The sequence below is a fragment of the Colius striatus genome, chromosome 7, assembly GCF_028858725.1.
Source record: "Colius striatus isolate bColStr4 chromosome 7, bColStr4.1.hap1, whole genome shotgun sequence".
Taxonomy (NCBI): domain Eukaryota; kingdom Metazoa; phylum Chordata; class Aves; order Coliiformes; family Coliidae; genus Colius; species Colius striatus.
The window spans coordinates 36,888,531-36,901,618 of record NC_084765.1 but is presented as its reverse complement, the minus strand read 5'-3'; the positions used below and the strand labels follow the sequence as shown (position 1 = coordinate 36,901,618).

At 41.0% G+C, this 13,088-nt stretch overlaps 1 protein-coding gene across 4 annotated transcripts in view; it reads right to left on the bottom strand.

Annotated features, from left to right (window-relative positions):
• The window catches only part of CEMIP (cell migration inducing hyaluronidase 1), a 114,190-nt gene that overhangs the window by 32,815 nt on the left and 68,287 nt on the right, over positions 1 to 13,088 (bottom strand). For all 4 annotated transcript variants that reach the window (XM_062000058.1, XM_062000057.1, XM_062000059.1 and 1 more), the window contains 4 exons: positions 12,275 to 12,370; positions 11,537 to 11,658; positions 9,207 to 9,348; positions 8,224 to 8,415 (listed from right to left, as the gene is read on the bottom strand). In XM_062000058.1, coding sequence (XP_061856042.1) covers positions 8,224 to 8,415; positions 9,207 to 9,348; positions 11,537 to 11,658; positions 12,275 to 12,370 — 552 coding nt within the window. The remainder of the gene's footprint in view (positions 1 to 8,223; positions 8,416 to 9,206; positions 9,349 to 11,536; positions 11,659 to 12,274; positions 12,371 to 13,088) is intronic.

Genomic DNA, 13,088 nt, shown 5'->3' with positions numbered 1-13,088 from the left:
CAAATATAATCATACTCCCTCCTCCTTCTGCAGCTTTCTGCAGAGAATGCAGTTGGGCAAAGGTTCATCTTACTGACTACATTCTGTATTATTCCAGTAAAAATAAGTAATAAACTCTTTAAGTAAACACTGGACTTTCAGGAATGCTACACTTGCATGTATTTAATTTCAATGGAATTGTTCAAAGCCATAATTAGAAACAAATGTCAAGCCTGAAGCCTGGCTATCACTGCAGAGCACTTCATGCTTACAGAGGTGCCAAGTTGAGGGGAGGATTTTGAACATTGAAACAGTCTTGGTTTTAACCAAAACACGATGCTTTGACTTTACAATAAAGATAAGCAAACAGCATTCCCTCCTTCTCCTGCAGCTGGGAGTAGTCTGTTTGATGGCAATATTGGGATTTGGGAAGAGTGAGTGCTCCACCTTGCTTCAAGACTGGTGTGTTGTGGGACAAGGTTCACACCACTACATGTGCCCTCTGCCTTGGCAGCTCCTTCAAAACAACACGATCATGTGAAAAAACATTCTGTTAGCTACAGTGGTGATGGCAGACTAGGTGGATACTTTTACCCAGAGCTCCATGGTCAGTCCCAGAAGCAAGGGGCTGCAAAGGGCCACAGGTTTGTACTTTACCCACTTTTGCAATTGCCTCTCTAGAAAGTCCTGGGCTTCCCCACTGTGTTGCCCTGAAGCCAGTGAGCCTCATCAGGTTTGTGGCCAAAACCAAACCCAGCCCGTCTAAAGAGCATCTTCACTTCTCTTATTCACATACATTAAAAAAGCCACTGCAGTGAGTGTTCTCCCCGTGAGGATATTCTGTGACAGACCCTTGAGCAAGTCTGTTAGAGGAGAATAGCATCTTGTTATTAATCTGTTTTTAAGCTCCTATTTTTTCAGTTTCCCCTAGAGTTGACCTTTCCTTGATTTACTGAAATGCAGGAAGAGGTTCAGATAATCATAAGAACATCCTATTTGAAGCCACGTCTCCAGGATTTGTGGCAGTGAAATTGGATAGGCAATTTTATTATTCATGTGCTGAGCTCTAGAATAATAAATGTCATGCTTGCATGTATTTAATTTAATTTAACACCAGTCCAGACATGCAAAATAGGGTGAGCACTGACAGGAATGTTAAATACGGGCTAACCAGTTTCTAAATATAACTTCTTGGGTGCATGTTTTTCACTTTGTGCATTTGCTGACTTGACTTGTTTAGAGATAAAAGGAGAAATGGCAAACTATTCCCTTCCAATGTAAAAGCGGATTTTGAATAATAGCTCCTTAATAGAGTTTTGAAAAACAAGCCTGTACTCAAGGCAGTCAGGAATTCAAGCTTCCCACAGCAACAGGGCCATGCTGCTGAAGTGCCTGTGGGAGACAGACCCTGGCATGGGAGTCCTGAGGTGCTATAAATGCCTGCTGGGAACCAGTACTCCAGCACTGGGCACTTCCCACGGGGCCAGCAGCACCATGATGTGCATTTGTAGATATGTGGCATTTGCAGGGAGTATGTTTAGTGATGGGCATGAAATAAAACCCATCAAAAGAGGCTACTCCCTGGTGAGTTCAGGAGGTTCACATGGGGATGAGAGCATCTCATTTTGCAGAGCTGCAAATTTCAAGTTCGGCTGCTGCTCACAGCCAGAACGTGGAGCCTTCCTAGAGAGCAGCTGCATTATCTGAGACCCTGAGCACTGACCATGGGCAAACGCAAGCCAGGAGCTTAGAAACTGGCACCAAAGTGGTTTAATACTAAAAAAGCAACACTGTGCTTTGAATGTGGGAGGAAGGTGGTTGCTGCTTCAGCATCAAAGCTGATGCCTGTGATTGATCAATCACTAACAAAAACAGGGGTCACTGATTCACCATCTCCTCCTTTGGGCTCTGTCTTGCTGCACCCCTCATGAACAGTTGTTGCCCCAATAGCAAGTCAGGTTTGTGCCACGTTATAATCTAAACCAAACAAAGCCTTGCAGTGACATGAATTATGACTCCCCACAACATGCCTTTATGATAGACTAAGGAAAAACATCCTGGGTTTGACGCTGTATCCGTCATACCAGTGCCTCCACTTAGCAAAATGTAAATGCAAAGGGAACAACTTCTTTAATGTATGGGCTTGCCCAGTGGAAGTCTTGATTCAGCAAAATATGAGCACATCTCCATGCTTACTACTCAAGAGAATGACTATTAGAGTCACTAGTCGTTGGTAAGGACAAGGTAATTACTAAAAGAAAGTGTGCATTAAAATAAACATAGATGATCCACTAATCAAGGCCATGCTTGTGTCAACAAAGCAGTCTCTCCAAACTGTACAGAGCTCCAGGGAAACCTGCCATAGCTGAACCTAGCCATAAAGCCCGAGTCTTCGGTCTTATCAAACCTAGGAAAGGTGGAATTTTGAAGCTATTTCAGCTGCTACAGATGTGGAAGAGAGCTCAGCTCTGGTGAGTTACACAGACATCTCTGAAACCCCCCCCAGGTATACTCATGCATTCCTAAATGTCTTGGCTCTAAATGACACAAACTGCTAAATCTCTCTTTCAGAAGTGAAACAGGCACTCGAAGGTCTGGGTTTGGTGAAGATAAAAGGAAGCTAACGTGTTCCTGTGGATTTTGGTTTTTTCTCTAAAGAGTCTTTTGTTCTCCTTTGGTGTCTCTAAGGCTGAGACCTTCCCTCTCATGGTCTTTCAATGCTTCCTAAACAACAGTTTGTAAAGAAAATGCTAAACATCAAACTTGTCTGTTCAGCTCGCCTAGTCCAGTGACACTGAACCCTCATGGCATCTTTAAAATCAGTGCAACTCATTGTAAATGTCAACACAGATCTCTGTCAGATTGAGCCTTTTTTTTGGCCAAACATTTGTCATTACTGGTGGTAATGCCCCTGCTGCTTATATTTAACAACCAACAAATGTTCCCACAGGCATCCTGTCAAATCCTCATTATTCTGAATTATCTTGATGGGGTTTCCTATCACATCCTTAAGCCACAAGCCCACAATACAACATGGCATGGCCTGGGTGAGCTGACCAGCCTCTTGAGTCATACAGCACAATCTCCTGTCTTAACAAACAAATATGTCTCAAATTCATAACTTTAAATGGAAAATGAATTTTCCAGTAAGAAGACATACAGCAGAAAGGATGAAGCTTTATAAGGAGTTCAGAGCTAACTAAATCTTCTTGGACAGTTTTGTGCTAACTCATCCTGTCACAGCCCTTCATCCCTTTTCTCCTTCAAAATCCTGCAGTGTCCTGAAACACCCTGGAAATAGACCTTCCATTGTATGAGTGTGAAGATCCTCAAGTGCTTTTGCATGTTATTAAATGTACACTTAAATGCTGTGTTGGATCAAAGCCTCTGGAGCTGTTTGATTTCAAGGCTGAAATGAGGGGATCTTACTGCTGCAGATAGGTGCGATGGGAGGATTGATGTGGACTGAGGGCAGTGCATCTGCTCATGCTGGCTTTACTGAGCACTGAGAGGTCTCTGCAAGGTCTGTCAGTGTTTTATCCCAGGGCAGTGTCACACCCTTTCCTAAGCCCACTCTTGTCCCACTTCATGGCCTCTTTCTGCAGCAGCTACTTGGCAACCTACTGACATACTTCTGTAAATGATTTTTTTTCCTGACATTTTCCTCTCTCTGACCTCCAAGTTTTTCCTCTCCTTATCCTGACACATAGGTTCTTGTAGCTGGGATGGGAAGATTAGGCAGGTCTGGTGGACAGCCATTCAGATCCTTAGTTAAATTGGGTTCAAACTCCACTTATCTGAATTTCTATGCAAACCTGAGTATGTTTCTGTGAACTCTGCTTTTAGGCAATGTCCAGACGTGGAAGAAAGAGCTCTGAAAGACTGTTAGAAAGGATCATTTCATGACATTTCCTGTTCAGCCCTCAAGCACCTTAAAAAAAGAGCTTCTGTGAAGTTCCAGCTAAAATGATACCAACTTCTAAACAGAAACCCCTAAACATCTAAAAGTGTCTGAATTTTGATAGTGGAGCAGCTTCTCCCATCCTTACAGGACAAGATGAACACTGACACAGGCTGTGAAGTTCTTAGACAACTATGTCTTTAGATTTTTAATTCAAAGTTTTCTGCATGAACAAGAAGACAGTAAACTCCCTCTCTCTAGTATTTGCAACCTATATCATAGAATCATAGAATGGTAGGGGTTGGAAGGGGCCTTTAGAGATCATCCAGTCCAACCCCCTGCAGAAGCAGGTCCACCTAGATCAAGTCACATAGGAACATGTCCAGGCGGGTCCTGAAGACCTCCAGGGAAGGAGACTCCACAACCCCTCTGGGCAGCCTGTGCCAGGGCTCCCTCACCTGAACAGTGAAACAGTTTTTTCTTATATTTAAATGTAACTTTTTGTGTTCCAGCTTCATCCCATTACCCCTTGTCCTGTTACTAGCTACTATAGAAAAAAGAGATGCCTCAGCCTCCTGACACCAAATATGCAGAATGTAAGATATGTATGCTTGTAATCATAGATTCACCAGCATGTGGGATAACTGCAGTAATTATGCCAGGCACAAATAGTTTTTTCATGCTTTATCAAGAGTGTATAGGAGCACAAAAGAGCATTTCAAAATTTTTGTTCCACGGTAAAACTTATCAGCGTTAGTAGTAACTTCATACAGAGCAACCAAGATGCAGATAAGACTTGTTTCCCAGGGAAACTAGACAAAATACTTGATCTTTCCTACTATCCAGTTCTATCATAACAACACAACCCTTCCTTCCTTCCTTCCTCCCTCCCTCCCTCTGCCCTGTACTGTTGTCCCTCCCCAAACCTTGTGAAGTTGAAAGATCAAACAGTTTTAATCTGTTCCCACAGAGAAAATAATCTAGACACAAAAATGACAAGAAATAAAGTTAAACAAAGGAGGCAAGTGGGGAAAAAAAAGTTTCATTTATGTTGCTCACTATTTGAGAGCAGGACCTGCAGAGCTGAGTCCTCATGCAAACCACACTTAATCATGGGAGCCACAGCTTTGACATTAGTGTAACTACGCCAATAAAGGAGTGCACAAGATGAGTACCTGGGTGCCCTCTCTCACTTTCTACATTGAAGTTTGCAGAAGCCCACAGCTGAACTAAATCCTATTGAAACCTGATGGCAATTGAATATTAAAGCTCTCAAGCCCTTTTGAAAACACTAGCCTCTAATCAATCCATTTCTAGCAAGTAGAGAAATAATTCTCATCAGGAAGTATCAAATATAAATAAGACATGAGCTAATGAGTTTGACTTACTTGGCACAATAAGTTAAACTATGCCTATTAAAATATTAAATGATGAGAGCATTGATTATAATCAAACCATGGCATGCCCAGTGGCTGTCACACCAAACTGCCTGTCTGCAAAGCAGAGGTTTCTTGCCTTTTTTTAAACAAAGAGACTCTTAAATAGTTCAGACTTGACATTTAGGTTTCATTTAAATTTAAAAAATAATAAAAAAGGGGAAAAGGTAAAAAAAGATTAAAAGAGAAATAAACCACCATGGGTGGGAATGGTTGTATCATTTGTCTTTGAAAGGGCAGAATTTTGCAGTTCTCAGTTGCTAAACTAAACTTAGGAAAATTAAGCCATTTGACTTATTACAAATGACATCCCTCTGAGACTTCATCTATAAATGTGTAGAGGTTTGTTTTCTCAGAAGGACCAAAGCATATCTTACATAGCAAAAGGAAGGCAGACATTTATGGTGAACATCTTTGCATGTAATTAAGAGCCTAATGTGACCATGGAAGCACAGACTGTGCAGGGGCTGCTCACTTGTGCTAAGGCTAGAGGCCAGAGCACTGCTTGCCAGCTATTTTTTATGTACTTGCTTTCTGTCAGCTGTTCACACAACGTTTGATGAGCCACAGGGACAAATAAAGTCCTATTTAATAGAACTCTCACAGGTAATTAATTTAATCCCAGTCAGAAGTTTCTTTACAGTCAGCACCTGATCACAGGACAATGTATATCCACTTACAGAGAGGGTTCAGTGGAAGCCCCATGCACCATGGTGTTTGCCTCTTCCAGTGCTGAGCACATCACTAAACCCATCACCATGGTCCTGGCAGGGCAGGGAGAGTGCAGGAAGAGCTGTGGGCAAATGCAGACACAGTGGAGGGGAGAAGGTATGGAGAGCACCTACCTCCTGGCTCATTAGTGGTCTTTATTCTGGTCAATTGCATGACATGGCATAGGGCAAAGATGAAAGCATTGAGGCATAGAGCTCAGAGACCTCCTGGCTTCTAAAGACAGGAGACATCTGAGCCTTGACCAGGTTTTATTTCATCTCTACTGAACTTAGAATCAGGCAGATTATTTTATTTTGTACTGTGAATGTGCTTTTGTTACAAGAAAGTTGGATGTGATTTTTATTGCTAGATTTTTCTAGATTGCTGGACTAGATTTTGCCTCGACTTATATAATCAGCAAAATCCCATTGACGTCAATGGAGTTGCCTGGATATAAGTAAGGCAGACTTTGGCCCTGGCATTTGTGTTATTTGTGGTAATAAAAGGAATGTCCTAATTCTCCTAAAGAGTAATCAGAGCCTAAGAGCACAATTACTTTAACAAGTGTTTCCACTGCTTCTTGAAATTCACATGAACTTTTTTGTTGTGTTTAACTCTTTATTCCTTTCCTTAAACTACCTTAGTTGCCATTGTTGTAGAAGATAATTACATGAATTTCAGAGGTCCAATAAATTATGGGAAGATGAAGAGAAATATTCCTATGACATCTTTATTTTTACTGACAGTCTTCCAAGACACATCTTCATGATGTGATTTGTATCATACAAGTCTGATACAGTTTTTCCAATAGCTCAATAGTTGCTCAAGAAAAATGTGTCTTCTTTGAAAGTACTAGTCATTTTAAGTCATAAGACTATGATACATTCAAACTATGAATAACATTTTTCTTGGCTTGATGAACATCTCTCTTTTGGGCCATCCAACAATGAATGGCTAGAGCTCTGTGGGGAGGCAGTTGCCAAAGGAAGTATACTTGTACCTTCCAGAAGATGTTGCATCAGAGATAATGGTGAAGTAGTTAATTTCACAGAACTGAGCAAACTCCCTGGTGTATTGGATGTTCCAAGTGCCCTCATGGTTTCTCAGAAATATACTACTGTAAATGCAGATAAAACTTCTGCCTAGAGCAATTGCCACTGTGTAAAGAAAAGATAATATAACATGCATGATCTACCATCAGGTAGATGCTGCCTTTGAAACACGGCCCTAGCTGTTACATACTTTCATATTGTAAAATAACTTTTGCTTTTGTAAATTGTAGAAATGAAAACTTCCTCATCTATTCACAGAAGAGGCAGCTCACGTGGTATTTCCATGCCCTGCTTGTCTGTGTGAAAAAATACAGCTCTAGAAGGGAAAGACCACTTCACATTGGTTTTGCTACTTAACCAATGGACTCTATCTCAAGGCCACTTTACAATCACTGGGCTTCAATGTCTATTTTTCCTCACAAGTGATTTCTTCTGGATTTGAGCTAGTCACCTTCAAGAGAAAAACACTGTGGCTCTAGAAAGGTTCCTGCTCCTCCTGCTCAGACTAACTCAGGCAGCACCCAACCGACTCCATCTCCCCCAGCACTGTGGCTTGGGACAGCTTCCTGGCCATATGACTCCAGGAATGTTTGGTTACTACATCACCTCTAAGCAATGCCGGCTTGAGACACAGTAAACGAGAAACAGCAGCTTCAGTAGTAGAAAACAATGTTTCTAAAATGGAAGATTACAGTTCTTGTGTAAAGTTCTTGAACTTTCTTAGGGAAATAGCCAGCTGCACATTACTTCATAGCCTCACAGTCTCTCACGGTCTGTTAGTGCCCTAGCTCACTCTTCAGATCTGCTGTGCTCATCTCCTGCTTTCTAGGAAGTGATATGTTTTCAAAACCAGTGATGTAAAATAGAACAGCTCAAATACGTGACCTGTATTTGTCTCTCTTAAATAAATACATGCATCCAATAGTGTGCTTGGGGACAAAAAATGGAGTCAGCTATCAAAAGGGAAAGCAGAGAGGAACCAGAATCAAGTCAGATGGCTTTCAATCATGGAAGGCGTACGTTTCCCACAGGTATCTAAAAACTAGCTGTCAAATTCAGGCGTCTTTCCATTCTTTACAATTCTTAATGGAGTCACCTCCATTGGTAAGCCACAACACCAGTGTGACAAGATGAAGCACCTTACCTGCTACCTTGACCTGGGTGGGTCTGCAGGATTTGCACGGCAGAACCTGGAACTCCTCGGCCTGGTACATGGAGTAGTCAGTGCTTGCAACCACCAGCCTGTCTCCGGGTTTCCACGAGCTCACGTCATCTACCAGATTCAGGACTGTGCTGTTCACATTGGTGTCAATGGTTACTGTAAGCTTTGGTTTCACTGAAAAGCCAAAGTGGAAGGGTGGAGAATTCAGTTAATCTTATCAGAGATGCTTGTGCTAGGGTTTTTTTAGTTTGATTTTTTTATTTGCCTGGAATGCCACCAAAAATGATGATTCTCTCATGCAACGAAAAATAGTTAACTCTCACAAATGTGCTTTTTACTGGCTTTGGAGTGGAAAGAGAGTAAACAAGAAACTATTTTCCTTTAGTTGCAGGCAGGTGGATTTTCCACTAGCCCCAGAACTAAATTTAAATGTAGCTCTTAGTGGTTCATTTTCACCCCACCCACTTAACAGCAGCACTTGTTGGCACTGGGTGCTGTTATTTACAGCAGCCAAGCGGTCTTTAACGTAATGACTGTTTTTTCCAGCAAAACAACAGTCTTCCATCTTTCTTTTCCCACCATCTGAGTGCTGAAAAATCCTAATGGGGACAGCAGTGTTGGAATTAATAACTACAAAATAAAGTATTACTTTCCAAACCTGTTGTCTTTGCACGCTCTGGTTGACTAATCCTACCTCATCCCAATATGCCTTAGCAAAAGACAAGATATTTACGGGAAGGGACTTGCCAAGTATTTGCCATACTGGGTTTTTGAGACACCACCCTGTTGCCTCTGTTAGGGCTCAGGAATTTTTCCTGAAATAAATCTTCTGACGTTTTATCTGTTTTCACGTCAATAGCCTGCTTGAAGTTTTAGCTTGGGAAATTATTAAGTTGTTCTTACACTAAATAAGAGCCAGTGTTTCTGCTCTTCCCTTTTTTGGCTTTCAAATAAAAGGCACATACCAGATCTGCCACACAGGAACCGTACTCTGTAGTTCTGGCAGCCCTCGCCTGTCTGGTCCTTGCCGTGGCACAGAAACCTGTAATCGTGGCCACTCTTGTAGAACACCTCAGTTGTTAAATTAACTCCATCAAGTGTCATTGCCTGGAATGAGAACAGAAATATCAAACAGGTGATACGTTGAGGTAAAGAGAGATTTCACCAACGATGCCATCAGAAGAGACTTCTGCTTTGCTTTGGATGGTCCACAACAGTTGTGTGACAAAAGATGGTGAGCTATCCAGAAGGGGCTCCAGTTGGTGCTCAAACACAGCTATTTTATCCACAAGCTGCACAGATCACTGCTAGGTGCATGCCTTTCTCTTGTACCTGTATTAAGACCATGTGCTTTTTGGGGGGAGAAATATTCTGAGCTTCACTAACACCTACCCCACTGCCCTAGACTTTCTCTTGCCATTGGTTTGGTGGTAAATGAAAACACTGAACACAGATACTTGCTCCCAAATGAAGTCATGGTTTCAAGGCTCTTTACTGCACCTATTTCATTGCTTGTGGATAGACTATGTTCGAACCTTGAAAAAGGTAGGGGTTAGGGTTTTATTTCCTCTTTGCATGGATCAGTCTCTAAGAATAAACCAAAACTGCTTCAATATCCATTACTGCAAAAGAAACAAGAAAAGATCCCCTTTCCTCGCACACAAGTACCAGCCTGTAAAGCTGCCTTGAGGACAAAGGCTGTATCATGCCAAGAAGCAATGCAATATGTATCCTCTCCTGTGTGCCTGCCAGGGCAATGTCACCCCTCAAGGTCATGTGAAATTTCCCAGTCGAGCTCTGTAGCTTGCAGTTCTCTTGACCTTGTCACAAAACGTGGTGCATTGCATTGGGCAATGCAAATACCACATGCATTTTAGCAAGGGACCAAGAGATCTTTCATTGAAGGGTCTGATCCTGAGGCTCTCACTCATGCAGACTTTCCTTGTTAATGCATATGCCCTGCTGCCGTGTATAGGATTAGCACAGTCAGCTTCAGGAATGTACCTCTGGCTGTGCTGTGCTCCTGTTATTATCATCATATCTTTGATCTTCTTGCATGTAGCATAGCTGGAACAGGCCAGCTGCTAAAGATCAGTATAACTTTATGAAGGCAACAGGCAACACCAGATTAGAGTACCTAAGGATTTGTCCTAATATCTGCAGGAGGAACTGAAAAATATTGTCTTGCTTCTAAAATAATGAGGAAAAAAAAGTAACTGCCATTTAACAGAAGAGGGGGAAAAAAAGGTTTCTTGAAGAAAAGACTATTTTTCTTGTTTCTCTTTTAATACATATGCTAGAAGGGACTGTATCACAACAAATATCTGACCCCTGTTTTGAACTAAATTGTCACTTCTAATATGTGTATGTGGAAACAGAAATGAATACAGATTTGCTATGACCTGGCAGAAAATTATAGGGCAGTTTTTTCCTTTCTGTTCAAGAGATTCTTTACAACATCTAGCCCTGGAAACTTTCACTCATACTGTCAGCATTCCCATTTACTTCAATAGCTACATTCTTCTGAATAAGGACAACTCCACTGGTTCAGAATACGCAGGAATTTTAGGTTCGGTCTCCCACAATATGAAGGATTTTATTGTCTTTTGCTAAGCAATGCTTCTGCTAGTTGATTTACTAGGTAGACATAAAAAGTATATAGTGAAGATATGCAAAAAAACCCAACTCTTGATTATTACTTTCCCCTTTTTTTGTCCCTAAAGAGGCTTTTGCAGTCTCAGAAAGTGTATGATGATTTTTTCTCAGCGTGTTGGCCTGATGGTATAATTATAAAGTTTAGTCCAAACAGAAGTAGAATTTATTTCCACACAGAAAAAAGCAATTGACTCCAAGAAATGGCTGTAAGTTTATGAATATTTTTGACAATCTAACTACAGCTGGTAGATTTACCATCTCATTACATTTTGTGACCAATTTTTCAGACGGGGTCCATTCCAGGATCATTTTAAAACTTTGAAATTTTCATGTGTTTTTTCCTTTTAATCTTCCAGTAGGGATCTACATATTTCATTACAGCATCTGTGCTGTCCATGACCCCATCTGTATTCCTTTTTTGTGCCAGAAGCCAGAATTTACTGAAAGGAGCTCAATTCTACAACTTTTGCCTCGAAATTACACAGGATTGGATACCAGGTCTTACCGGTTATGTATTGGAGCAGTAAAACAATTGGTGTCTTTTATCTATAAACAAATACTGACAAGCATGATTATTTTTGGGTTCAGTGTTAATCCAAAGAGGACTTGCCCTTCTAAAGTGAGCAGTAAGCTAGCCTACCTGGATGTCAATGGGTTGCCTACAGATTTTATCAGGATGAGCAGCTTTGAAGTCAGAAAGCTTTTCCATGTCCTTAGATCTCGCTTTATCAGGCTTCTCAAACCATTCTGTCCATTCTACATCTGGAGACAAGTACAAACAAGAAAAGGATTTTGAAAGGCAAGCTTAATGAATGCAGAAAAAATGCATGAAGCATAATATGATCTCAGATATCATTCACAAGTTTCTCTGCTGATGATCTGATTCCTGTCTTGTCCTGCCAGTCTGTCAGCCACTTTTAATGATGCTGTGAAGTGTAACCAGCCAAGGGAGAGTGGAGATATTAAAAGCTACATAATTGGAGCGTGCAGTATGAGCATTATTAATGGGTATGGATTTTGGATCTGTGTCTTCCTTAGCTGCCTTTTCTGATCTTCAGATCAAGTTACGATCAGTTACTGTATGTTGTCTGAAACATGGACATGATGACTATGCAGTCAAAAGAAGTAAAAGGTTATGTGTGATCTCTTAGGTCATAAGAGATGGAATTTCATAACCAGTGCAGTAAAGGAAAAAGGATCCCAGTTATTCAGAGAATCTTGGACAATTGTGTGTGCTCTTTGCTTGGGTTAGCTGTGATGTAAATAGCAGTTAGCAAGTCCACTCCTCCCAAATGGAAAAGTATTGGGATAAAAAAAGATCATTAAGTCTATTTGACAACTGTCTACCACCGAGTTAAATGGCACACAGACCTCTTACCTTGAACCCACTCACTAGTCGACGAGACGTTAAAATGCTCTCCATTCTCAGCTTTGAATAGTTTGAATACTTTGGCCACAGCTGACCCTTTGTGACCTGCAAAAACCCAAACATTGGTACAATCATTGAATGCAATTGATAAAAGTCATTACTGAAAATGTGTGTATGTATTTGCATATTTGGCTACATTGCCCAGAATTGGCCCTGTACAGCTTACAGAAAAATTGACTGATCTTGGAATAAGGCTTCAGACATTTTTATAACTGTTTGGACAATCAAGAGGAAAAAAATCTTCATAAATCAAGACAGCATGAAATATCCCAATTGTTTTCAATATATTGCTATTTTTATTTGATGTTGTAGCAAGTCATGTTGTTAACTGCTCTTGAAGATGTCATGTAAAGACACAGACTCAAAAGTCTTCAGCTTGAAAAAATTGGTTTTGCAGAAGCGTTTGACACTACCAATACAGGATATACTGATTACATTTTCAGCTGGTGTGAACTGGGTTTGTTCCATAGCTTTGTGTCTAAGAGAGGTGGTGTCTGAGCTCAATGGAGTTACATGGTGCAGGATCTCACCTTTTGTCTTGGGGTTTGGATAACCTGGGATATACCCCACTCAGCTGCTTCAGCTGCACTAGTGGGAAGAAGCAATGTATACAGATAGTATTCAGTTAAATATGTCTAACTATCACTCACAGTCTCAATGGAATGCAGTGTCAAATGAAAACAACATTGACCAAATTAATCTCAACCATAACTCCAATAACTGCCAGAGATAATGTCAAGCCAGCATTTTGTGTGTGAATTAC